The 27433-nt window shown below is 42.1% G+C and overlaps 1 protein-coding gene across 2 annotated transcripts in view; it reads left to right on the forward strand.

Moving 5' to 3' along the window:
• acox3 (acyl-CoA oxidase 3, pristanoyl) overlaps positions 1–27433 on the forward strand; it is a 211894-nt gene that overhangs the window by 39654 nt on the left and 144807 nt on the right. For both annotated transcript variants that reach the window (XR_005944229.1, XM_041197722.1), the window contains exons 8-9: positions 22041–22137; positions 22753–22935. Coding sequence is in view for 1 of the 2 variants with exons in the window: in XM_041197722.1 (XP_041053656.1) it covers positions 22041–22137; positions 22753–22935 (280 nt within the window). In the remaining variant the exon portion in view is untranslated. The remainder of the gene's footprint in view (positions 1–22040; positions 22138–22752; positions 22936–27433) is intronic.

Raw genomic sequence — 27433 nt, forward strand, 5'->3', positions numbered from 1 at the left:
AGGGCCCTTGGTTGACTCCTTGAGACGAAGGGGAAGCTGGTGTGAGACCGAGCTGCCCTGCTTGCGTTGGCACTGCTGGAAGCCAACCATGGCATCAGCAATGAATTTCAGCCCGCGCAGCAGTGCAGGACCATTGTCCTGGACCCAGGTCTCCATGGAGGTCACCGTCTTATGAGTGTTGACCTCGCTTTGGCATGCTGGCGCTATCACCTCAGACTGAAGGTGGAAGGTTCTCTATCATGCTTTGCAATCTGAGGAGTGCACCAAACATCCTTTCCTAATATTCCTGAGCTAGCCTTTCAAGCTCCAGCAACTTGAGGTATGCCTGAGTCCAGAGGCTCCTCATCTGACATCAGACTCAGCAGATTTCTGGCCTCCATCAGTTCTCCGAATGCTGGAAACCTGGGAAGGCCTTGCCGCCGTCTGCTGCCGATTAGACAGTGCAATGTGCTCACCAGATTGTGACCTCGACGCCAGTCTAGCACTAGGTCCCACCAAGGTGTGTGTCTTTGCACTGGTGGATGGTAGGTGTGAGCGCTCTGACAGGTCTTCAATTAGCGTGTCATCAGATTCTTCTTCCAAGGTGTGTCTGAGGCTTTAGTCATGGACCCACCTTGGCTGCTTCCCAAATGTGCCTGCAAAAGCAAGGAGCAGTAATCAGTGCATGGCAGTGGACTGTGGAACAGGGGAACTCACTCAGTATGGTTATCTGATGGATGTTACACTGTTGGATCCTCACTTGGTTGAACACCACCTACCTCAACACAGGAACAGTCCAGATTGTTGCTGGCCAGCTGGATGGCTGTTTTCAAAGCCTGCGCTGACCTTGATGTCAGCCATTCCTCTGCCAGTCTGCGACTTCTCGCTTTTGTTGTGTGCCAGCTTGTCCTGCATGTGGACAGATGGAGAGAGTGTAAGAAGGATGCCTGGCATATGTGGGTGGTGAGTGGTGCCATGGACAGAATGAGGACACAACCCACAGGGCAGATGAAGATTGTCTGAGAGAGTGAATGGTGATGAGCCTTGAACTGGCCGTGACTGAGACCCTGTGGGTGTGTGATGGGTTTATGAGTGTGTGAGTTGAGAGTGATGAGAAGAGTGACTTACCCTGGCAGAACGGAGGAGATCATTCATCCTTGTTCGGCACTGGATGGCTGTCCTCTTTTGCAGGGCATTCATTGGCACTGACCACCACTCCACCATCTCCCATACTGGATTGTTGATCTTGCTTGATGGTCTTCACCTAGAGCAGGTGTAAAGGACTTCAAGGCGGGCCTCTACTGTGTGTAGTAGGTGCCCGAGAAAGGCATTCCTAAATTTGGGGGCAGCATGTTTCCTTTCTTTGGCAGCTATAACTTTGCAGCAGCTTCTGATCCCTTAGAGATGCTTGCTTTGTGCAGTGGCCTTTAGCCCCCTGTTTACTGACAGCGGGGTGGACGAATCACATGCCACCCCACCAGCGATCCAGCGTGTTTCCCGGGAATGTATTATTAATGAGACAGGACACGCTGGGAATGGGATAATACGGCGCGAGAAGTCATCATTACGGCCGCCAGATGAAATATCCTTTTTCCCAAGCACTGCCACATTTTTTTTTGCAAATCTGGGATGATTCTGCCCTTTGTTTTACCAACTTGGTCTTTCCTTTTCTTCCTCTGTCACTTCTAATCTGTCTGTAGTTTTACACAGATATTTAGCTTTTGTCCAGGGCAGGAATAGGGGAAAAAAAAAGCACCACGTGCAGCAAGATGGTTGGCACCTTTCAAACTGGAGCTGTGCAGTGGAATCAGGCTGAGACACATTGCTGGGAGGTGTTGGGACACACGCAAATGAGAGAGAGCGACAAGTGAAAGGCTGAGATGCATTGAGGGTAAAGTGGAAGCAGGAGGTTGGTGTGGCTTGGCTTTAGCACATGGGAGGTTTTGGACATGGGAGCAGGAACTAGGATGAATTCTAGAATGTTTACTACACAGAATCTATTGAGCATGTCATGTCCGATCTGGTGCTCTGCAAGAGCTGCTTGGCCAGTCTCACTCCCCCACCCTTTCTCCTAGCCCCCCAAAACTTTTACTTCAGGTAATTGTCCCATTCTGCTTTGAAAGCCACGCTTGAATTTGCCTCCACCACGCTATCAGGCAGTGCATTCCCGATCCTAATCATTTTTTGCTTAAAAAGAGGGTTTTTCCTCATGCCATCTTGGTTCTTTTGCCATTCCCTTAAATCAGTGTCTCCTATCATTATTGTCCTCACAGTTCACAAGACTTCCAAATTTTATGTCCTCTGTAAATTTTGAATTAATACACTGCACACCCAAGTCTAGCTCATTAATATCGATCAAGAAGCACAGTGACCTCAACACTAATCCCTGGGGAGCCCCACTATTTACCTTCCTCCAGTTCAAAAAACAACCGTTCACCATTGTTCTCCATTTCCTCAGCCAACTTAGGATCAATGCTAAAAACAAAAAAACTGCGGATGCTGGAAATCCAAAACAAAAACAGAATTACCTGGAAAAACTCAGCAGGTCTGGCAGCATCGGCGGAGAAGAAAAGAGTTGACGTTTCGAGTCCTCATGACCCTTCGACAGAACTTGAGTTCGAGTCCAAGAAAGAGTTGAAATATTAGCTGGTTTAAGGTGTGTGTGGTTTAACACCTATGTGTTCTATTGTACTATTGTTGTTGACATCTTTTGATGATCTGCTTCTATCACTGCTTGTTTGTCCCTACAACCACACCCCCCCCCCTCCACCTCTCTCTCTCTCTATCTCTCCGCCCCCCACACACACACCTTAAACCAGCTTATATTTCAACTCTTTCTTTGACTCGAACTCAAGTTCTGTCGAAGGGTCATGAAGACTCGAAACGTCAACTCTTTTCTTCTCCGCCGATGCTGCCAGACCTGCTGAGTTTTTCCAGGTAATTCTGTTTAGGATCAATGCTAGCCACTGTCCCTTTTATTCCATACAATTTAGCTTTGGTGACAAGCCCATTATGTGACACTTTATCAAATGCTTTTTGAAAGCTCATGTACACCAAACCAACTGCATTACCCTCATCAACCCTCTGTGTTATCTCACCAGTGCACCTAATCAAGTTAGTTAAACGTGACTTGCCTGTAACAAATACATGCTGGCTTCCTTTAATTAATCCACATCCTTCCAAGTCATTGTAAATTTTGTCCCAGGTTATCATTTCTAAAAGTTTCCCATCACCAAGATTAAGCTGAATGGCCAGTAGTTGCTGGGCTTAATTTGCATCCCCTTTTTTTGAATTAAAGGCATTTCCAGCCAGAAATGAAAATGGATGCAGCAGTTTGGGAAAGATCCACTTGAGGGCAGTGAAGTGATGTAGTGGATGGAATCTGAAACTCTAAAGGGTGGAGGAGGGTGGACATTGGGGTCAGTTCCGTGAACTGGAGTTTTAGGGCACTTGTTTTGTAAGTTAGGAGTTCTCTGGGTTGTAGGAACGCAGAGTGTTTGAGAGAAGTTTGAAGCCTGCAAGTTATGAAGTAATGACAGAGCTCCAAGAACTTTGATGGGCAGTGATTTATAGCACTCAACATTTGTTATTGAGAAGACTGGGATTTGGGATACATTCGTGCTTTGATAGCCCTGATGGATGGGGAGATGGAGAGGGCTAGATTTAATGGAGGCATTTGGAGGGAGGGTTAAACTTTGGGAGAACAGGAGGACTGCAATTCTGTGGGAGCATTGATTATTATTTGTGCACAGTATCCCAAAAAGATAAATTTAGGTTTTGTGGAATTGGGGGGGTGGAGCGGAGGTGGGGGGGGCGTTGGCACAGTGGCGGGGGGCAGGGGCGGCGGGGTGTAGGTTCAGATAATGTGCTTTTTAAGGAAGGAAATCTGCCATCCTCACCTGGCCTACATGTGACCCCAGACCCACAGCAATGTGGTTGACCCTTAACTGCCCTCTGAAACGGCCTAGCAAGCCACACAGTTCAAGGGCAATTAGTGATGGGAAACAAATGCTGACCTTGCCAGTTACCCCACATCCCATGAAAGAGTAAAGACAAAAAGCTGAGCAATGGAAGATTCAGGGAAGAAGTAAAAGGGTAGGCGAGTAGGATTAATTTCCAATAAGACTTGAGCAATATTATGGATAAGCTCAAGCTTTTTTTGAGAACCATTTAAGTTATTATGTACTGGTTGCTGTATAAATGTTTTAACCTATGTAGAGTTGGATGATTGAGGCAATAATGCGTGACTGAAAAACAATCCAGAACAGTTTTGATTTATTTCATTTTGGTGTTTCTTGATTATTGATTTGAAAAATTATATAATTTAATTGGCTTCATGCTTTGTGGTGAATAGTGTTCCCTACCTTTTTAGACAGGTTGATGATTTGTAGGTTAGCCTATCTGACCCCATTTCGGAAAATCAGTATGGTTTACTTGGCCCACAACTCAAATAACTATGCTTTTTTTGATTGTGGTCGATGCAAGCTGCTATTGGAGATATTAGTAACCTTAAGTAATCAGGTGAGCACAGTTTCATGAAGTCAAAGTTGCAGTTTGCAAAAGCAAGTCAGTTCTTCACCTTCCCCAGCAAAAATGCCAAACCACTGCAGTTTCACATGGATTCTCAAGGGTCCAAAGAACCATAAATTATACGCACATAGTGAAACTTTGTCAATGCTCCCACCTATGTCGATGAGAAATGATTCCACTCTGTCAATCTTCAACTTAATTGCAACCAGCAGCACTATCATTTGAATGAATACTGGCTTTCCTGACACCAACCATGTTGTCCTCATATAAAGGAGCCCACTGACCTAGTAAAGCCAAGTCTTGATGGCTTATAAGAGATCAGAATTGCTATTTAAATCTATGACTGATAACACTTGAGCACTTCCCCAGGACACCAACTGAGCACCAATATAACCACATCCATTCTGCCATCAAGGTTCTCATATAATAAAATTGGAATTCTGAAAGTGCACATAAGATTCCTGGATCAGTTTGAGGTTGTTCTATAATATACTCTACAACTGTGTTTTGAGGTTATCTAGAATAAAAGAAATTAAACTTTTACTCAAAAAAATCACAATATTAAGCACAGAGTACTTTTCAATGTGGAACCAAAGCGGTGAAGAGGTTCATTTTAGTAGGAAGAAAGTGGAAAGACAATATAAAATAAAGGGTACAATTCTAAAAGGGTTTAAACCAGAGGCACATGGGAGTATATACATCATTAAAGGTGACAGGACAGGTTGAGAGAGCAGTTAATAAAGCATTCAGAATCCTAGGCTTTATATTAATAGGGACATAGAGAATAAAAATAAGGAAGTTATGTTAAACTGGTTCAGCCTCAACCGGAGTACTGCATTTAATTTTGAGTGTCACACTTCAGGAAAGATATGAAGACATTAGGGAGAGCACAGAAAAGATTCACGAGAATGCTCCCAAGGATTAGGAACTTCAGTTGCATACATGTTTGGAGAACTTGGAACTGTCTTCCTTGGAGAAGGTTTAGAGGAAATTTAATAGAGGTTTTCAAAATCATGAAACATCTGGACAGAGTTTTTAATTCATTCGCAGGATGTGGGCTTCGCTGGCTGGGCCAGTATTTATTGCCCATCCCTAGTTGCCCTTGAAAAGGTGGAGGTGAGCTGCCTTCTTGACCACTGCAGCCCATGTGGTGTAGGTACACCCATAGTGCTGTTAGGAAGGGATTTCCAGGATTTTGACCCAGCGACGGTGAAGAAACAGTGATATATTTCCAAGTTGGGATGGTGAGTGACTTGGAAGGGAACTTCCAGGTGGTGGTGTTCCCATCTATCTGCTGCCCTTGTCCTTCTAGATGGGTTTGGAAGGTGCTGTCTAAGGAGCCTTGTTGATTTACTACAGTGCATCTTGTAGATGGTACACACTGTTGCTACTGTACATCGGTGGTGGAGGGAGTGAAGGTTTGTGGATGGGGTGCTATTCAAGCCAGCTGCTTTGCCCTGGACGGAGTCTAGCTTCTTGAGTGCTGTGGGAGCTGTACTCATCCAGGCAAGTGGGGAGTATTCCATCACACTCCTGACTTGTACCTTGTAGTTGGTGGACAGACTTTGGGGAGTCAGGAGGTGAGTTACTTGTCGCAGGATTTCTAGCCTCTGTGCTCTTGTAGCTACAGTATTTATATGGCTATTCCAGTTGAGTTTCTGGTCAATAGTAACCCCCCCCCCAGGATGTTCATTGTGCCTTTAAATGTCAAAAGGCAATGGTTAGATTTTCTGTTGTTGGAATTGGCCATTGCCTGGCTCTTGTGTGGTGTGAATGTTACTTGCCACTTGTCAGCCCAAGCCTGGATATTGTCCAGGTCTTGCTGCATTTGGATGTGGGCTGCTTCAGTGTCTGAGGAGTCATGAATGGTGCTGAACATTGTGCAATCATCAGTGAACGCCCCCAATTCTGACCATATTATGAAAGGAAGGTCATTGATGAAGCAGCTGAAGATGGTTGGGCCTAGGACACTACCCTGAGGAACTCCTGCAGTGATGCCGTAGAACTGAGATGATTGACCTCCAACAACCACAACCATCTTCCTTGGTGCTAGGTATGACTCCAACCAGTGGAGAGTTTTCCCCCGATTCCCATCGATTGCAGTTTTGCTAGGGCTTCTTGATGTCACACTCTGTCAAATGCTGCCTTGGTGTCAAGGGCAGTCACTCTCACCTCACCTTGGGGGTTCAGCTCTTTTGTCCATTTTTAACCAAGGCTGTAATGAGATCAGAAGCTGAGTGACCCCGGCAGATCTCAAACTGAGTGTCAGTGTGAAGGTTATTACTAAGCAACTGCTGCTTGATAGCACTGTTGATGACCCCTTCCATCACTTTACTGATGATCGAGAGTAGACTGATGGTATGATAATTGGCCGGGTTGGATGTGTTCTGTTTTTTGTGTACAGTACATACCTGGGCAATTTTCCACACTGCCAGGCAGATGCCGGTGTTGTAGCTGTACTGGAACAGCTTGGCTAGGAGCATGGCAGGTTCTGCAGCACATGTCTTCGGTACTCTTGCTGGAATATTGTCAGGGCCCATAGCCTTTGTAGTATTCAGTGCCTTCAGCCATTTCTTGATATCATGTGGAGTAAATCGAATTGGCTGAAGACTGGCATCTGATGCTGGAGATCTCCAGAGGAAGCCAAGTTGGATCATCCACTCGGCACTTCTGGCTTAAGATTGTTGCGAATGCTTCAGCCTTTTGCACTGACGTGCAAGGCTCCTCCTCCATTATTGAGGATGTGGATATTTGTGGAGCCTCCTCCTCCAGTGAGTTGTTTAATTGTCCACCATCATTCATGACTGAATGTGGCAGGACTCCAGAGTTTAGATTTGATCCATTGGTAGTGGAATCGCATAGCCCTATCTATCTATTGCTGCTTATGCTTTTTGGCACACAATAAGTCCTGTATTGCAGCATCACCAATTGTCACTTTTTTAGGTATGCCTGGTACTGCTCCTGGCATGCCCTCCTGCACTCCTCATTGTACCAGGGTTGGTTCCCAGGCTTGGTGGTAATGGTAGAGTGGGGGATATGCCAGGCCATGAGATTGTGGTTGAGTACACGTCCTTACCTGGTCTGGCCGACATGTTACTGCAGACCCACGGTAATGTAGTTGACTCATAAATGCCCTCTAAACAAGGGCAATTAGGGATGGGCAATAAATGCTGGCTGAGCCAGCGAGGCCCACATCCCAAGAATGAATAAAAAAATAATTCTGTTGCTGCTGATGGCCCACAGCACCTCTTGGATGCCCAGTTTTGAGTTGCTAGATCTGTTTGAAATTTATCCCATTTAGCACGGTGGTAGTGCCACATGACAGGATGCAGAGTATCCTCACTGCGAAGACTGGACTTCGCCTCTGCACAGTGTTCACTCTTACTGATTTTGTCATGGACAGATGCGGCAGGCAGGTTGTTGAGGATGAGGTCAAGTATGTTTTCCCTTGTTGGTTCCCTCACCACCTGCAAACCCAGCCTAGCAGCTGTGTACTTTAGGGCTCGGCCAGTCCCCCACCCAGAGTACATTCTGCACCATCGCCACCCTCGGTGCTTCCTTCAAGTGATGTTCAACATGGAGGAGCATAGATTTATCAGCTGAGGGGGGATGGTATGTGGTAATAAGCAGGAGGTTTCCTTGCCCATGTTTGACCTGATGCCATAAGACCTCGTGAGGTCCGGAGTCAATGCTGAGGGCTTCTCGGGCAACTCCCTCCCGACTGTATACCACTGTGCTGCCACCTCTGCTGGGCCTGTCCTGTCAGTGATGGTGGTGGCTGGAACACGATCTTGTAAGGTATGATTCCGTGATTATGACTATGTCAGTCTGTTGCTTGACTAGTCTGTGAGACAGCTCCCCCAATTTTGGCATAAGTTTTATGTTAGGAGGGAGGGACATGTTCATAAGGGGGAAAAAGAAATTCTGAGGCTGTGGAAGATAAAAACGAGCATGTACTTTTTATTTACTTAAGTTTTGCTTCCTTAGTGTCATTTCTTTGATTTGCTTTGCACACAAAGTAAAGAAATAAACTTGTTTCAAAAATAGTCTTTCACCTTCAAAAATCTCTGAAAATGTTTTCCTGAATATCTCCCATTTTTCTATTATTTTCTGAAAATTACTTTCTAAAATAAGTGTAACTTTATTAAAGATAAGTACTGTTGGTACTTTATATTCTGCACAACTCAATTTCCAAATTAGTGGGTTGAGCAAGAATAGATAGCTTAAAATTTTCGTGAACAGTTTAATGTCATGCAAATTTTCCAACTAACGTATCTAATATCATGTAAAATAGTAATGGACCACAAGTTAAACAGAAGAATTTTGCCTATGGCTTCACCATGAGGTGGCAACATTTATCTTAACACAAAGTTAGTACTTCCTTCTTTCTAATGAAATGCTCAGCTTCCTTTCATCAGCCATCATTGCAGGCACAACTGTGACTATGAACTCACCATGCAGGCATTTAAAAGCATGAATACTGCTCCTACTACTCCTTACCCAGCAAGTTGCAACACCATTGTGTGCATGCAACCTCATTGATTTATTTGTGTCTGAGTAGATAATTATTGCTCATGCTTTAAAGAGACTATTATATATGCACTATATAATTATTGATTGATTTGCCCTGGTAACAGTGACTACTGAAATTAGCAATAACATCAATTGTGACATTGTGGATAGTACTTCAGAACTGGGCTTTGATTCATAGTGCATAAACCTAAATCTGACACATCACTTTTGATTTTCACAATAAGTAGTATAGACTAATCAGTAATCTCAATACATTACATTGTACATATATAGAAGTAAATTTTTGTCTTTGAAGCACAGAAGTTAAAATTTGGCAGAGAGGATCTCATGCTGAATTTGGAGCCTGCCCAATTTTCCTTCCATTAATTTAAATGGAAGTAAAATTGGCTAGGCTGTGCTCCATGCTGTGTTCCGCTCTTTTCTCTGCTCTGAAAAGGTGCTGGATTATGCACATACAATAACGCCAAAAAAACTACCCCATAGTACCCTTATTCTTGGCAAGAATTAGGCATTATGTCACAGCAGCGAAATATCTGAACACCTGAGAAAGGACAAATGAAGATGGCTAACGGCAAAAAGGTTCAAGACTTGGCGCTAAGAAGAAGTTTTCCATATTAGAGTAAATTGTACTGAGTGAATGGAAAGTTTGATTGGCCAAATTGCCTTTCTTATTACATGCTTCCTTATATGACAGTGTGTTGGATTTTATCAGCAGATCATTGCTAACATCTACAGTCTCCTGGATCAAGACCTCCTTCCTAGTTGGCCAGGTAGGCATACTTTCCCTGTGGCCGTCAAGGTAACCATAACACTGAATTTCTTTGCCTCTGACTCCCTCCAGGGGTCTGCTGTTGAAATCTTTAGGATTTCACAACCTGCTACCCACAAGTCTATCTCCCATGCGACCAATGTCATGTTTGTCAGGACAGCCACTTACATCCACTTTGCTACTGATGAGAACACTCAGAATGAGATTTATTGCAGTGGCTGGATTTGCACAGGTGCAGGGAGTCATAGACTGCATACACCTGGCAGTCTATTATTCTGATTATCCAAGAATGTTTATCAATTGAGAAGGATCCACTCCATCAATGTTCAGCTGGTATGCAACCACTGGAAGGTAATCAGGCATATCCATGGATGATATCCTGGAAGCTGCCATAGTCCCTTCATTCTCCACGAGTCAGGTCTCCTACAAACCCTTGCAACTTCTAACAGAGTTAGCAAATGGCTCCTTTGATGTTGCCTGTGAGAAAGCCTACAACTGATGAACAGGAATGGTACATCTGGAGTGACATGAGCACAAGAGCGTCTAAAGAGCAAGCCACTGGATTATTGGAGATCCTATTCAGGTGCCTGGACAGATCTGGCTTTTAGAATGAACCAGCAAAGGTATTCCGAATGGTGGTGGTCTGCTGTGCCTTACACAACATAATGCTACAAGAGGAGGATGGTGATGAGCACTCCGCATCCTCTTAGGGAGAAGAGCCTGATGTAGTCAGACTATCTGCAGCTACTAACCTAGCTGCCAGGGATGCCCATAATGGGATCATATATGCGCAATTCAGCTAACCTGATTGTCTGAAGCTTTATGGCACATCAATACTGATCCCAGTGCCACTCCACCACCCCATAATACTCCCACTGTCAATGATCCTTCCATCCCATTGACACCCATTGTTCATCTTCATCTCTGGTCATCCTGTTTTCCCCAAGGCTGATAGGCATTTGGCAGACATATGCAGCAATAAAGATGGTTGGGCAATAGGGGTTTGAAATAAGGTTTATTTTTATTTTAATATTTACAATAAAATTGACCAGTGATGTACTTGCAAACATGTGTGTTTTTCCTTGTGAAACTACAAAGTCTTTCTCATTGCTTTCCTATAACTTCTACATAGTGCAACCCCTGTAGCATCAGGGAAGCTACAAACAGGCTGCTCATTCCTCTGCTATGACAGCTGTGATGCCCATAGGTGACATCCTCTGGGCTTTGGAGCACATTAGGACCCTTCCAAAGATTACCCCACCTGCATTTGTGCAGGGACAGACTCAACCATTGGCTCAGGAGACATCAGGTAGGGCTCTGATTGGGGATGGGAGAATTGTTCATGGGCGAAATGGGAATGCCTTGAGTCCCCACCTCCACGTGCCCTTTCTCTCCCTTCCTTCTCATAGCCCACCTTTTCTTCCCTGTTAACCAAGAGCTGGAGAACAGCTCGCTGCATTTCAGTGAAGTGCTGAATTGCCAAGCGGAGGTTTTCCTCCGTCATGTTTCAACTGGCAAACTGATTGTGCAGGCCATTGGTGAGGGCCAGCATACATTCAGTGGCCTGCCATGCCTGATGCTCCATGCTAATAGTTACTCTCCCATTGGAGATGGCAATGAGCACCATGGCCTGCAATACTGTGGCACTCGTGCTAGAGATGAACTCCTCCAATTGCATGCAGTGCCTTGGCAATGCTGACAGACCCAGCATCTGCATCGATTGGGCAAAGCTTGCCTTAAATGCTTCATCAAGCTGTGCATATCTGAGCTGATGGAGGGCATGCGTTAGTCATATGACAGTGTTTCCTCTGAATGAGAGACCACCCCTGATGACTCCTCAACATCCTCCCCCATCAGCTCTTACATCATCCTTGAAGGATCAATGGAAGGTTAACAAGTGAATTAGAATTGACAAGGGGAAAAAGTTCAAGTCAACATTGTGCAGATTATCATACTTTAGTTACCGGTGACATCAATTCAACATGAGTGAATGTTAGTGTGCCATATGGCTGCATGATATCCAATTCTGTTTGAGAGGCTTCCGTCTCTGCATCTCCCATGGCCATTTGCTCCATCACTCTGCTGATCTCCATGGCAGCCTGATCTGCATTGGTGAGGGCCATGAATGGAGGCTGCCCTTGGCTCTCTGTTGCTTCCTGAGGTTCTGTGCTCTCTCCTGCAAGGAGAGAAACCAGAGAGTTATGACAGTAAGAAATGGAATGTTTTGAAAGTATGGAGGGTAATTGTGAGAGATGGTTGTGAGATGACAAGATGAAAATGCAGATGAGGAATTGAGGAGGTGTCGAGAGAGAGGAATGAGTGGAGCTGCAAGGATAGATGGTCTGAGGACTGCTGTCCACGAGAATGCTGGGCAAGTCAGAGTGAGGTTGTTGCAATTTGAATGTGGGATGCCACTCGTTTTTTTCTGCCATTATGACATATTTGAAGTCACCTTTTTCGGTACTGTATTTATGTACGAAGTAACACACTCCTGTTGCTCTCAGCCACTTCAAACCATACCTGCTTGATTTCAGAAGCTGGCCTATTACTTCCATCTGTTGGGAACAGTGTTTCTCAAACGGTCACCATGGCTTCACAGCATGACCTACAGGGATGATTCAGAGAACCAGAGGGCAGCTTTTCCAGAGTAAGCATCTATCATTGTGTTGCTCTCATCTTTTTAGCCACTCCTCTAATGAATGCATCCTGCCAGGGTCCTTCTTGAATATTGAGCCTTTAACTATCAAGTGTGGGTCGTCATCACATGTGTCCTCTGCAATTGGTCAGGAAACCCAGAAGTGGGATGCTAATGCAGTAGCTGAGTTAAACCATGGCAAAGCCCACTCCAGCAACTTTCAGGTTCCCAATCCACTGGTGGCCTCCCCTACTGCAAGCAGGTCAAAACATTAAAATTTTGATCATTGTATGGTGCAAATTATTTCCAGTTGTATTGATGCAGGCTGGGAATTTTGTTCCTTACAGACGTGCTTGGATTGCACTGCCCTGGGAATTAAAAGCACAGGTGATTGCTGGGAATTGTGCCAGTGCTGACTTTGGCAAGAGTTATGAACTTGAGAACTATGTTTGTGAAAGAGTCACAGCCCTCGGATGGAAAAATGAAAAAGTTGGGCACTTTGGAACTGAGGGCCTAGCCATACTCCACTGGTGTAAGTGAGGCAGACTGTGGACCAGTGGTCCTTTCTTTTCTAACCTCACTAGAATATCCAGGGTTACGGTAAGGTCAACTGTTTAATATCCTGCCTCTTACAAGGGCTAGCAGCAGAATGTGTGATGTTACTGAGCCACTCTTTGGCAGATAAGGCCAACTACTCTTCTGAACCTTTTTTTAAAGAGGCTCTTGTTATACACAAGATCCAGGCTCAAAGCAAGACCTGGACAAACCAGGCAGGTCTTACTTTCATCAATTAGCTGACCTGCATAATAACATTTGGGTTCCTGCGTGATTGTGCAGTCAAGGCTGAGAACACTTCTCTCCTACACATCCCCTGAAATACCATAGCCCATGCTTGGCTTGGAAGGAAGTTTCAACTGCCCCAGGCCTCTGTGAAATGGAACAGCAGGATTGTGAGCAGGCAGCCACTGTTCCCAGGTCTCACTAGTGTATCTATTTTTAATAGTCCTTTCGAAACCAGACTTGCACCCCAGACCTGCCATGGGGACAGAGGTTTAACCCTGCAGGCTGCTGGACGTTAAGGGAGTGGGGGTCCCTCTTGCCGGGCCATTGGTGTCACCTCTCTTGCTGTCAGTCCTCCAATTGGCCAGCAGTTCTATGAGCTGGAATTTCCTCCTGGAGATGAAAACTGAAGTTCTGCCTCATACAAATTAAATGTGTTATGATCACAGCCGATGTTAAATGCTGCAAAAACCAAATTGCAGAGGGAAACTTGGCTGACGGGCCACACTCTTTTATTGTATTCTGAAAACGAGAAGAAAAAGTATTCATCTCAGCAGCAAGAGGTCCAGTAACACATTTGGGATTTTAAAAATTAAAAGTAGAAGTTTTGTTAACAAGAATAAAAGAAAACATAAGCATACACAATTACAGTTGCAGTTAAAAATTAGTTTTACAAAATATTCCCCCAAAAAGACTCTCTACTTGGTCAGACCACAAGTAAACACCTTTTAGGCAACGCTCCCTTATAAATGTTTAACTATAAAAATCCAGTAGTATTACCCAAGGCAAACTTCTGTAGCTTTAATAGAGGCATACCACATGACCTCTTAAACTCTCTCCCACTCTGCTGTGGAAATCCAGAACTTCAGAACAAGACTGCTTGTTGCAGCCCTAGACTTTTCTGGCTTGACTGGATGGCTGATTCACACTGCATCTTCTCCCAGCCTAGAACTGTTTCCAGGAGATCTTCCTCACACAGCCAATAGCCCACAGCTACAGCTAACCGCCCCCAGCTATCAACTACCTTAAGCTTTCCACAGTAACTCTAAAATAACTTTTTCCCCTTTTTGTCTTCAGTTCCAGTGTCCTCACGCCTCTTTGAAACTCAAACCCTTCCAAATATAAAATCCTTCATGTTTCTATTTTGTCTCTGCTTTTGGGTCAATAAAATATCATATACCCTCTTCTGTTTACTTATGAAACTCCTGCAAAATGAAAATATGTTTCTTGTTACCTCTAGCTTCCCTTTAATATTCAAACAAATGCCCAACTTATCTAAAAATGCAAATGTCAGATCTAACCTATTCACTTGTACCTCAAACCAAACACCTCCATCCTTTCATGTCTTAAACCTCCCAGGCAACCTGTTTTCTCATAACTCTCCCCCAACTTAATTAAATCATTTATTTATATATATATATATTATATTTATATATATATTTTATATATATATATACATACACACACACACACACACAGCCTTTTTCACAGAATAACGTAACATTCCCCAAAAATATTTAGAAAAATAACATCCATTCTCACAAGCGGCCCTCACCTTTAAACGCTAAATGCTTGGTAATTATTTTAATCATATCATCCTTACAAAACCCTGCTTTTATTTCTTTCTTCTGCTATTTATCTGCTAACTCTCTTAGCATAGCTTTAATCAAGGATTTCAAATAATCTGGAAAAACTCAGCAAGTCTGGCAGCATTTGCAGAGAGGAACACAGTTAACGTTTCGAGTCCGAATAACCCTTCAACAGAAGTAAGTAAAAATAGAAGAGAGGTGAAATATAAGCTGGTTTAAGGGACGGGGGGTGGGACAAGTAAAGCCAGTGATAGGTGGAGATAACCAAAAGATGTCACAGACAAATGGACAGAGGTATTGAAGGTGGTGATATTATCTAAGGAATGTGCTAATTAAGGGTAGCAAGCAGAATAAGCAAGGTACAGATAGCCCTAGTGGGGGTGGGTTGGGGTGAAGGAATTGAAAAAGGCTAATAGGTAGAGATAAAACGATGGAAGTACATTTAAAAATAATGGAAATAGGTGGGAAAAGAAAAATCTATATAAATTATTGGGGAAAAAAGGGGATCAGAAAGGGGATGGGGATGGAGGAGAGAGTTCATGATCTAAAATTGTTGAACTCAATATTCAGTTCGGAAGGCTGTAAAGTGCCTAGTCGGAAGATGAGGTGCAGTTCCTCCAGTTTGCGTTGAGCTTCACTGGAACAAAGCTCAACGCAAACTGGAGGAACAGCACCTCGTCTTCCGACTAGGCGTTTTACAGCCTTCCAGACTGAATATTGAGTTCAACAGTTTTAGATCATGAACTCTCTCCTCCATCCCCACCCCCTTTCCGATCCCCCCCCTTTTTTTCCCAATAATTTATACAGATTTTTCTTTTCCCACCTATTTCCATTATTTTTAAATGTATTTCCATCCATTGTTTTATCTCTACCTTTTAGCCTTTTTCAATTCCTTCACCCTACCCCACCCCCACTAGGGCTATCTGTACCTTGCTTGTTCTGCTTTCTACCCTTAATTAGCACATTCCTTAGATAATATCACCACCTTCAACACCTCTTTGTCCTTTGGTCTGTGACATCTTTTGGTTATCTCCATCTATCACTGGCTCTACTTGTCCCACCCCACCGCCCCTTAAACCAGTTTATATTTCACCTCTCTTCTATTTTTACTTAGTTCTGTTGAAGGGTCACTCGGACTCAGAACATTAACTGTGTTCCTTTCCGCAGATGCTGCCAGACTTGCTGAGTTTTTCCAGGTATTTTTTTTTGTTTTGGATTTCCAGCATCCGCAGTTTTTTGCTTTTATTTCAAATAATCTGTTGCTTACATTTTCTACTCCCAGAAAAGTCTTAGCAACAGTCAAAGCCATTTTTGAGTTCCAACCATATACTTCACAGCAAATCAAGCTCCTATGTCCAGTGCCTCCACATGCTCGTTTCTTTAAGGATTCACAGATCCCACTTAAAGTCGGAGTTTGGATTCTGGATGAGCCCCCACTTTGTTACAATCGCAGCTGATGTTAATACTGGACAAGTCAGATCCCAGAGTGAAACCTGGCTTCGTGGATCCTAACTTTTTTAGAAATAATGGAGAAAGGTTACTGAGCAAATTCATAGGGGTCTGCTGATGAACTTTTAACATGGTAGAATATTTATTAAACAAGAAAAAATGAACTATATTACATCAGACAAAGAGGTTGGAAAGATCTGAATACATACACAAGAAGATGATTCAATTATTCACCATTCCTTCACCCCAGCAATATCTTTAAAGATGCATAAAAAATCAAAAAGATAAAACAATTTACAATACTTATCCTTATACCCTAATGTTCAGGGTAAGAATGAGATACATATGAAATAACAGACGATCTGTGGTCAGACACACCACGCTCCAAAGTAAATGATAGATGTGACCTAAGCAGATTCTCAACAACCCACCTAGATGTTTGTCATATTACGAGCCAACCAATCTCACTGAAAGTTCGTCTTTCTCACGAGGGTTTTGAATCTCCACATTTGAAGATCTCGCCTTGGAATCCTTTCCAAATGTCACTCCCATTTGGCTGGCTTCAACAGTGGTCCACCTCGCAGGGTTTCAACCTCGTCTTCAGGAATTCCTTTCTCCTGGATTTCAGAGTACACTCAAAACATCACCTTGCAAGCACGATTTCAAATCCTCAGCTGTGCCAAACAGAGCATCACTGCTGCAAAAAGCCCGCAGTGTTATGATCCCAGCTGAGGTTACCCCTGGACAAGCCTGATCCCAGAGTGGAACCCAGCTTGATAGATCCTAACTCTGTTTGTTTAGATATGTGGAGAGTAACTACTGAACAGAGTCACAGGAGTCCACTGATGAACTTCTAACAAATGAATAAAACATTTACTAAACAAGAAGAGATGAGCTATATTATAATACTCCTTTACCCACAACTATACCTTTATAGATATATACAGGTTTGTAAGGATAACACAAGTTAAAAAAGCTATCTTATACTCTAATATCCACAGTAAGTACACAGTCTATGTACCAATAGGCACCCGGTGTTTGACACACCACACCCTGAACTAAGTAACAGATGCCACCTCACCCAGATGCTATGGATCTCTCCTTAACTCCTCCCAAACGCTTGTCACACCATGGGCCAACTGGTCTCACTGTACTCCATCTTTCACTTGAGGGTTTCTGATCTCCACTCTTCAAGACCTTACCTTGGAATCTTCTCCCAAACCAACGCTTTCTTTCAGATGCCTTCTGCAAGGGTTCACCTCCAGGGTTTCGAACTCTGCTTTTGATGTTCCTCTCCCCTGGGTCACCACACACATTCAAGCTATCTTCCATGCACTCTCTCTTTCACTAACACCCTCAACAGTACCACTGCTTCATGTGCCCATAGCAAAAAGTTACTTGATCTTCATTTGTCTCTTTGGACCTTCTTGCAAGCTGTTCTTGCTTTAAATCTGCTTTCTGTGGCTTTTGTCTCTTTAAATATGAAGCTTTTGTCTCTTCCCCTCACTTTTAACTTCACTTATCAGGACCTTTTTCCAGGTTCTTATCCTTCCTTTGACTAGAAGGTCTGCTTGGGACTTTCCCCTATTTCACTCCCCTGGATTCTTGGGGTTTTTCTTTAGCTTGGGACTGGTTATCTGGCCCCTTTGCTCCAGTCTCTCCTGGCGTCTACTTTCAAAACCAACTGCTGTTTCTAGCTTTTGTGTGTATGTCTGTGGGAGGAGCCTGCCTCTTTGGACCCCTGTTGCTAAGCAACAGCCCAATTCTTCCACCTTTGTTTGTTTACCTTAGCTGCACCCGATGTAAAAATCTCATTAGAAATGCAGGTACCTTTTTAAGAGTGAAACTAAAACTCAATTTGACCATTCTTAACACACACATACAGAAATACAAATCAAACTTAAAATTTAAAGCTAAAACTCAATCCTAACGCCTACAAATACCAATGTAATTTACTTAAAACTATCTGTACTTCCTAACAGCAGTAAGGAGTCACCAACCTTTGGCTACCTCCTCGAATCTTCAGGGCTTCTTTTAAGCCTGTTTCACTTTAAGTCTGCTCCTCACAGCTCTCTCTTTAATTCAAAGCTTATTGCTCTGCTCTTTTCTTTTAACTTGACTTCTTGGGCCTCTTTCTGATCCTTGTCTCTGTCTGGGACTTTCTTCTGGGACCTATCCCTGTCCCCCTCCTGCATTCTGCACCTGGGACATACTCAGCACAATGGTGCTCCATTATCAGGTCTCTTGACCTGCTTTTTGTGCTGCTCTACTTCTTTTCCTCTGCACAGACGTGCAGGGCCGGTTCCCGGAAAAAGAACGTAAAAGACATGAGCTGCACGTGTGGCCATTTCCTGGCCAGCACACGCACGGAACGTCCAAGGCTCACTGGGAACTGGAGCCCCCACCTCTGAAGGTAAGTATTTGAATTTCATCACATTCTGTTTTTTTGAAATGTGATTGATATTGTCAGCCAAGTGATTGCATACATTGTGGCATCTGTATAAATCAAGTTACTTAACAAACAGAAAATTGTAGTGTATTTACATTGGAGCTCTGTTTACATCCCATCCCTCTGAGGTTCAATAACCATGAAATGTAAGTTCATTTTCTTTGCAAATTGTGAAGTGCTTGATTAAGTTAGACAGTGTGTGGTGTCTGGAAGAACATTCAGTGAATACTCGCTTAGATCAGTGAACTGTATTTTGTTGTCTTAACCCTTGCACTACTGTACAAACAGGAACTCCAAACTGTTGACACAAATGTGGTAACTGGCACAATGAACTAATCCACATATTCACTAAAATGCTAAACCACAGTCTGAAGTTATTTTAATAACACAGTTCTTTCCTTTCAGACATAAATAGCAAATTTGATTTTGTCTTTAAATTTCAACATTTTTTTTAGTTTACTCTGACATTTACCTATATACGGTTACTGTATTCACAGTTTGCTTTCAAATTCTGTTTGCAATAAGTCTAGAACTAGGATCCACAAAAGAGAAAAAAAATGAAGAGGAAAACTATGTCCTACACCCACATTAATATGAGTTATATTTACAAGTACTGCTGCCACATGCTGAGTGGGGAAGGAGGATGGGATGCAGCGAGACTTGCTACTTTTGTATTACTACTTATTAATATTTTAAAATATAAAATGATTATTTGAAGTAATGTGCTTTTCTACTGTCTTGTACAATACAATAAGTTGGGAGTCTACGATTCTCATTTGTTCAGTGCATTTTCAATTTCTGGCAGGCCAACATCATGTGAATGAGATCAAAGAGAAGCAAAGCTGATCAAAGATTGATCAAAGTCTGCATTCCTGTCCCATTAACTCTAACATAGGATGTAGACATTTTATTGTGGATGAAAAATATTTTCTCTTGTAAATAGCAAAACATGAAAATGTGTGACATGACTATGAATAAATTTGGTTGCTTTTGGAATGTATGTATGTTCTGGTAGAAGAAAATTACCGACAGACTGAGGCATGATTAAGTAACAGCTGCTGTAATTATTCTGGGTTATTTTTCTCCCTCTCTCAGTCTGGTTCATTTGAACTTTATCAAGATGGTTTAAGTTTGCAGCTCTACATATGGCCCAGTTTAAATTTTGCAAGGTGACTGCTTTCACAACAAGTAAGTCATCTGTGGCCAGTACAGCATCTGTGTGGCATTACTGAATCTTAGTTATTGGTTATTAGACTCTTATACACTGGACATAGGTATCAGAAAGGGCTTTTTTATCTTGATAAATCTTTAGTAATGGTATCACAATCATTGATTCTCCTGTGCAAACTATAATGAGGGCAACAAGAGTAGATAGTTAGTTCACACACACATATGGACCTTGCAGGTATACCAGGCAGAGAGAGAACAACAGATAGGTAGCTAGACCCATAAATACAGACACAAAATCTGTACCTATAAAGGAGACATTTACGAGGATCACATTTTGAAGGAATTACGATTACATAGACTGTGATTTCCAGTCCATTCACATGTCCATTTTTAACAAGATGTATTTCTTGTGCCTCTGCTTAGACCATCAGATGACTCTGAACATACTATTTCAATATTAAGTGTAGATTTCTTTTAATATATTGTTATGTAAATTCCAACTAATTATTTTAAGGGTACAGTTTAATATTAGGAACCTAATCTGGTGATTAGGTTTTTCTTGTGTTTTGTGATCATTCCAAGGATCCAGTTGTGTTATTTCTATATTACATAATTCAGAAAAGGAAGAAAATTTGTGGGAAAAAATTATGACATTTTTATTAAAAAACCAGAAGTTGGAACTCGAGTAACAAAAAAGAGCTCAGCTTGATGGAAAATATAAAAAGTTATATGCAGAAAATAAATCTGCAATATTAACGCTTTGAAAATTACCTAATATCTTTGACAAAGAGGAAATGAGCAATTTTCCAAGTCATTGGGAGACGATGACGTCTCTCATGACTTCTGACTTTTTTCCAGTTGTTGTAGTGCAATTGCAGACTGGGTCTTGTTTACCTACTGTCTTGTGTTTCTGTTTAGCAATCTTAACCAGAAAATATATGCAACTGCCTTTTTTCCCATTTACAGAATAACTTTACATGTAAAGTTTGGGTTTCTAACCATCATAATAGTTAGTATTTGATAACGTGCAATAGCTGTTTCCAGATGGTCTGCTTCAGTCACCATTAGAGTGAACTAACTGTTAAAAGTACTGCTTACAAGAGGATACGCCAAAAGATTTTTTCAACGTTTAGCTGAACCTTCTGCATCTAGTTTTACAGTCCTTGAGGAAAACATTTTCAGCCATCCTATTAAAATATCATCTACATGTTTTTTTTCCTCTGCCAGAAGGAATTGATATTTGCTCACATGCATCCAAATTCCTGTGGGTTTTAATTTATCAGAATAAATGAATTCTTTAGAAAAATGCCAGAACAGCATTTGTGCCTAGAAATAAATTTAGATTTTACAGGAGAAACATAATTTGGTTTAGTTTCAGCCTAAACTAATCTCACAGAGATATTGTGTTTATGTTTTGTTAAAAAAGCTTATGCCATCTAGTTCCACTGGAAAGGACCCATTTTAATTGCGCAGGCAACCTGCCATTACGCTGAGCAAAGATTAGCATCTTTCCCAGTGCTGTATGCAATCCTGACATTGAATACAGTTTAAAAAGTTTCCACTGGGAATCGAAGTTCCAAGTTCAGTTCGTTTGTAAGTCATCCAAGTAGGTCTTTTTTGGTTGAAGAAATCAACATAGCAGATTTTAGGCAGGCTGCTCTCTTATTTTGAAAAGTTGCACTTTCTCCAGTAGGGTGTGAAGAAATAAGAAATCATGTTCTGTTACCTTACATGAGGCCAGTCAAGTGCATATTTTGCTCCAGGACAAAGAGCTGATTCGATGACTGGGTGCTTTCAACAAAGAGCAATTCTCACTTGGAGCTTTCATATATCCAGCCCTCATTGGTCATAGTTTACCCTAAGTCATGTTGAGTCCCTATTAATTAAAATAAATAAGGCTTAATCCTGGTTATTGCACTTGGTCCTTTTATTGCACTTGGTTACTTTATGGTATACCTCTAGCATAATAGCTCCAGCTTTTAAAAGTGCGCTTCTGATTGGGTATCATGCAAATTTGGTGCGCTTTGAAAATGTGGGAATGCTTTACCCAAATCGTGCAACGAATTTCCAATTGTTGTCAGTTGCATATGAGGTGCTGCCATTTTTGCGGGATCTTACAAAATGTAATCCAATGTGATTCTTTATTTGTTTTAACAGATTTGCTGTGTTCCACAATGTTAGAATACCACGGGAAAATCTACTAAACAGAACCGGGGATGTGATGCCCGAAGGAACTTATGTAACTTCATTCAAGGTGCAATATAATAGCCATGAATACCCCTGTAAATTTATAATTGTCCTTGACTTTATTGCAGCAGTATATAAATATTTCCTAATGTCACATAGCGGCTGATAAAGAAATGATGGGTGGCCAAAGCCCTGATGCACATCACACAAAAATTTCCCATGTTATAAGGTGTGGGGGATCTACTCCATTATGCATAACTCATCAAAATACTCTTTACAGCCTAGAATATTATACATGTGATCAGAAGTGGTGAACGGGCTGAGTGCCTGTTTGAAAAGGCCACTGTTAGATGGGTTATTTCATTCAAATAGGTCTATGCAATGCTGCGTTTTTTAGCAACTGGTTGTTTTTGCTTGTAATTGTCTTGTTGAATGTGTCAATGACTGTAAGACTATAGATTATTTTAATATCCAGTTGGAGGTATTCCTTTGAAGACCCTCTATCAGCACATTCTGAAGAGTAAAAAGGTGACCATAGACAGATAGGCATTTCAAATCGTGCCTTAGAAAGACACCATATTTAGAACCACACTCAAGGAGCTATTGAGGGTTATTTTCAATTCTTACAGTGCTGGAATGGTACTTTGTAGCTGTTAAAATTCTATTTTTTATTTCCTTTTAGGACCCTGGTCGTCGATTTGGCACGTCTCTTGGTGCACTATCTGCTGGTAGAGTGTCAATCACAGGGATAACAACAGTTAATCTTAAGTTAGGCTTGACAATTGCTATTCGCTATTCTGCAGTACGTCGTCAATTTGGACCAATAGATCATGAGGAAATACCAGTGCTTGAATATCAAATGCAGGTACATGCCAATGTTAAATATGATGAGGAACAACCATCTATTGTACTAAATATAGATGGAATTAAAATATGGTCCTTTTTTTCTTATTCTAGCGAGGCATTTTTCTACATTAAAAATGTTAATTAAAAACAAGTTGTTATCATAATTACCATTGTTGTCTAGATAATGCAGCATTTAAAGCTTTTGGTTTGTCTGTTTTGATGGCTTTTTCTTAACCCCACATTTAAAAGATCTTTCAGTTTTTTCAAAAGTTTTATAAGCACCAATAATAAAGGAGTCACAGTAATGTACTCTTGTATGTAACATAGTTCCTGTCAAATCTCTGCACATTCATCCCTTTCTGTATACCAGAGAGTATCTTTGAGAGGAGAGTCTGTGTACTATGATGGTAATGAATAATTCCCTGCACTTTGGGGAGTACTGCAACATGAGCTGCACATGTAGTGGCCGTACTCCACTCTTGCTTCCTCGCTGGCACTTTCATGTTATTTTGCAGATCCCATGTGAAGTGTTTTGTCACTTCTTAACAATTAAGAATACATACACACACACACACACAGGTATCTGCTTCTGAACCCCAGCTTCCTGTTAAAAAAAAACAGAAGATTCATTTTAATTCCTTATTCTACACCACAGGGCAATACATCTGGGACTTAGCACACCCTGCTGGCAGGTTTTTCATATAACACTTCTTTTTAACAAAAATGTCCTTTTACAAAAAATCTTAAATGTTAAGCACAAACATCACATCTCCCCCCACTTTAGCCAAGAACAAATCGGTCAGGTGGTTTGCAGATTCGCTTTGGCCTAGAGAGGAGTGTTGGCTTAGATATCTCAGTTTGTTTGCTTAGAAATGGAAGATTCTGCTGTTCCACTTGTTTCTGTTCAGGTTCAACAGTTGCTATAGGTTTGTCAGTTGAATCAAGTCAGGTTTCACCAACTGGAACAGATGCCTTCCACTGTGACTGGAGATCCCTGGAAATTTGGTTCCTTGGATTTGTCTTCTCTAATCTGGTCAGTGTATCTTTTCCAGATTCCATAGGAAGATTAAACATCATAGGTCAGGGGTCCTCGACGCATGATGATTCTTCCCAGAAGCCACTTTGATGTTCCACAGTAATTTTGGATCCAAACAGACTGATCCAGATGAAACTCACAAGCTGGTTCACTTGTGTCATGTGATCTTTTCTGATCAAGCTGCCTTGAACCAATCTTTCCTTTCAAATCCGGACACAGCAAATTCATTCTGGTACACAGTCGTCTTCCAAACATCAGCTCAGCAGGAGATACGCCTGTTGTTGAATGTGAAGTGTTATGAAACATCATCAAAAAGTTCTTCAACTTCAACTTCCAATCTGTTTGTGTCCTCCCCTTCAATATGGCTGTTTTGAATGTCTGGTCAAAGCGTTCCGCTTCAACATTTGAGGTGCGTGGTAAGGCGAGATGAGGATCTGCTTGATTCCCTTGTTTTTCAGGAATATTTGAAATTCACATGATGTGAACTATGTGCCATTGTCAGACACAATCTGCTCAGACAATCCAAAAGTAGTGAACACATTCCGGGGAGCATCAGTGGTCTTTGCTGAAGTAGTAGACTGCTTGGGAATGCCCGCTTTTTGCGGGCATTCACCACAATCAAGAACATATGTCGGAGAAGTGGTCCGGCAATGAAGTCTCTGCCAAGGGTGGTCAGGCCAAGCCCATGGATGTAATGGGGCAGGTGCAGGAGAAGACTTAATTTCTTATCATGGAAGGCAATCACTGAACATGCCTTCAATTTCTTTATCCAGGTATGGCTAATGCTCTCATTTTGACAATTTCGATGTGACTGGGGTGAAGTTCTTCTAACACACATGTTTGGAATTTTGGAGGAATAACAACTCTGATTCCCCATAACAAACAACTGCCTTGCAGAGTCAGCTCAAATCTGCACATATAGTAAGGTTTAAGCTCAGTAGTCACTTCCTGAGGTACACACAAACCTTTCTGTGTATACAGGTAAATTTGGGAGAGCACAGCATCTCTCTGCGTTTCAAATTGAATTTGATCTGCTTTAACAGGTAACATGTCTATCTGGTTCACACTGAAAACAGCAACTTCACTTCGGGTTGTAGCGCTGTGGTGTAACGGAAGTCGGGAAAGTGCGTCTGTATTTCCATGATTCTCAGGGGAGCCAAATGTAATTTCTTGCCAGTAAGCAGATCTATGCCCACCTTTTGTAGATGTGTAGTGGCAAGTGTTGGGTTTGTGACTTCAGGCTAAGCAACCAGGTCAAAGGCTTGTTGTCTATAATTAACGTGAATTTACACCCATACAAATATTGGTGGAACTTCTTGACTCCATAGATTATTCCAAGAGCTTCCTTCTCAATTTGGGCATAATTTTGTTCTGCCTTGGACAATGTGCGTGAGGCATGTGCAATGGGCCTTTCACTGCCATCAGAAAATGTGTGGGAGATGACAGCTCCAACATCATATCTAGTTGCATCACAAGCCAGACTGACAGGCAACTTTTCATTGAAATGTGCCAGGACATTAGCAGAAGCGAACTCTTGCTTGAGTTCCTTGAAATTTTCCTGACAGGCTTGTGACCAATCCCATTTTGCATTGTTCTTCAGCAGATTATTCAATGGTGCTGCCTTGGTAGCCAAAGTGGAAATGAACTTGCTGTAGTAATTCACAAGTTCCAAAAACGAACAAAGCTCCTTAACATTTTTGGACTGTGGTGCATTCACCACTGCCTCCATCTTTCTGGGTGAGGTTGAGGGGCCAGTTTCATCGATCATATGTCTCAGGTACTTCACTGAGGACTTCAGGAATGAGCATTTGGATTTCTTACAGCGGATGCCGTATTTTTCCAGTCTACGCAGGACCCTGCCTAGGTTCTCTAAATGAGTTGGGAGGTTTTTCCCAGTGATGAGCATGTCGCCTTGGAAGCAGGTTACACCAGGGAGGCCCTGCAGTACTTTGTCCATGGTCTACTGGAATAAGGCTAGTGATGATGCGATTCTGAATGTAGTCGTTTGTATGGATATAGACTTCTATGTGTGCTGATGGTTGTATACTTCCTCGAATCTTCACTCAGCTGCATTTGCAAAAGTGCCTGTGATAGGTCAAACTTTGTGAATAATTCACCTCCATTCAGAGCAGCGAACAGGTCCTCAGTTTTCGGTAACAGGCACTGATGCATTTCCAGGAAAGGGTTAATGGTGACTTTATAGTCACCACATGTTCTGATAGGCCCATCATCCTTCACTACTGGGATTATTGGAGCTGCCCACTCTGCATAATTAACTTTCTCAATTATCTGAAAGTTTTCAAGTCATTCTAGTTCCTGCTTGATTTTCTGTCGCATTGAGTAGGGAACTGAATGTGGTTTGAAGAACCTTTGAGGAGCTTCGGCCTTCACAGCAAGTTTAGCTTCAATGTCTTTAATAACTCCAAGACCTTCTTTGAAGACATCAGTATGCTTGCCTAACAAGGACTGCAACGTGGGGTTGCAATGCACTTTATTTATTTTATTCCAGTCCAGCCGAATTTCTTTCAGCCAATTCCTGCCATAAGCGATGGACGATCCCCTTTCACAATAATAAATAGCAACCGATATTTGATCTCCATATTTAGCTTGAACGGACATTTTTCCAAGTATATTCACAGGCTCACCGGTGTAGGTGCTAAGCTGGAGGAGGATTTTCTTTAATGGACGTTTCTTGAAAATTTTCTCCCATTCTTCTCTGAAGCAATAGAAACAAATGCTGCAACGTCAACCTCCATTAAAACAATTTTACCACTTAAGGCAATGCCAACTTTTAGTCCTTCATCTAGTTTCAGATCAGAATGAATGCAATACAATTACTCTTCTGCATTGTCGCTGTTAGTTTCACTCTGTCTCAGCTGGACTTGCATTACTTTTGTATTTTGTTTCCAAGTAATGTGTTTTTTTTAAATTGCTTGTTTGTTTTCAAGCGCAACTTGTCTGTGTGCTCATCATGATGCACTTTTCTGGTGGTATTGCTTTACTGTGATCAGTCTTTTATCTACATGCATGATGTAAGTGTCCTTTTTTTTGCACAGTAGCATCAATCAGTGGCTTTCCACTGACAGGCTTCTTGCATTATGCCCAATTCCATTACAACGGTACCATGTTTGAAAGCAAGTTTGCCCTGGCTTTACTATTTTAACTTTGGCATTGTTAGAATGCACTTTCAAAACCCCAGCTTATTTCTCTGCCATTTCTATGCATTGTGCAATTTTGGATGCTTTCTTCAGTATCAACTCTTGCTCTGCTAACAATCTACACTGAATTATTTCATTTCTTAATCCACAAATTAGGCGATCATGCAACGCTTCTTCCAGGTAACTTTTTAAAGTCGCAAGCTGCTAATTTTCTCAACTCAGCCAGGAACTGGGAAACTGACTCACTCTCATGCTGTTCTCTTCAGTGAAACTTGCTGGTCTGGGATCAAAGTGCTTTTTCAAAATGTCCACAAGCTCTTTAA

Source organism: Carcharodon carcharias, chromosome 1, assembly GCF_017639515.1.
Source record: "Carcharodon carcharias isolate sCarCar2 chromosome 1, sCarCar2.pri, whole genome shotgun sequence".
Classification (NCBI taxonomy): domain Eukaryota; kingdom Metazoa; phylum Chordata; class Chondrichthyes; order Lamniformes; family Lamnidae; genus Carcharodon; species Carcharodon carcharias.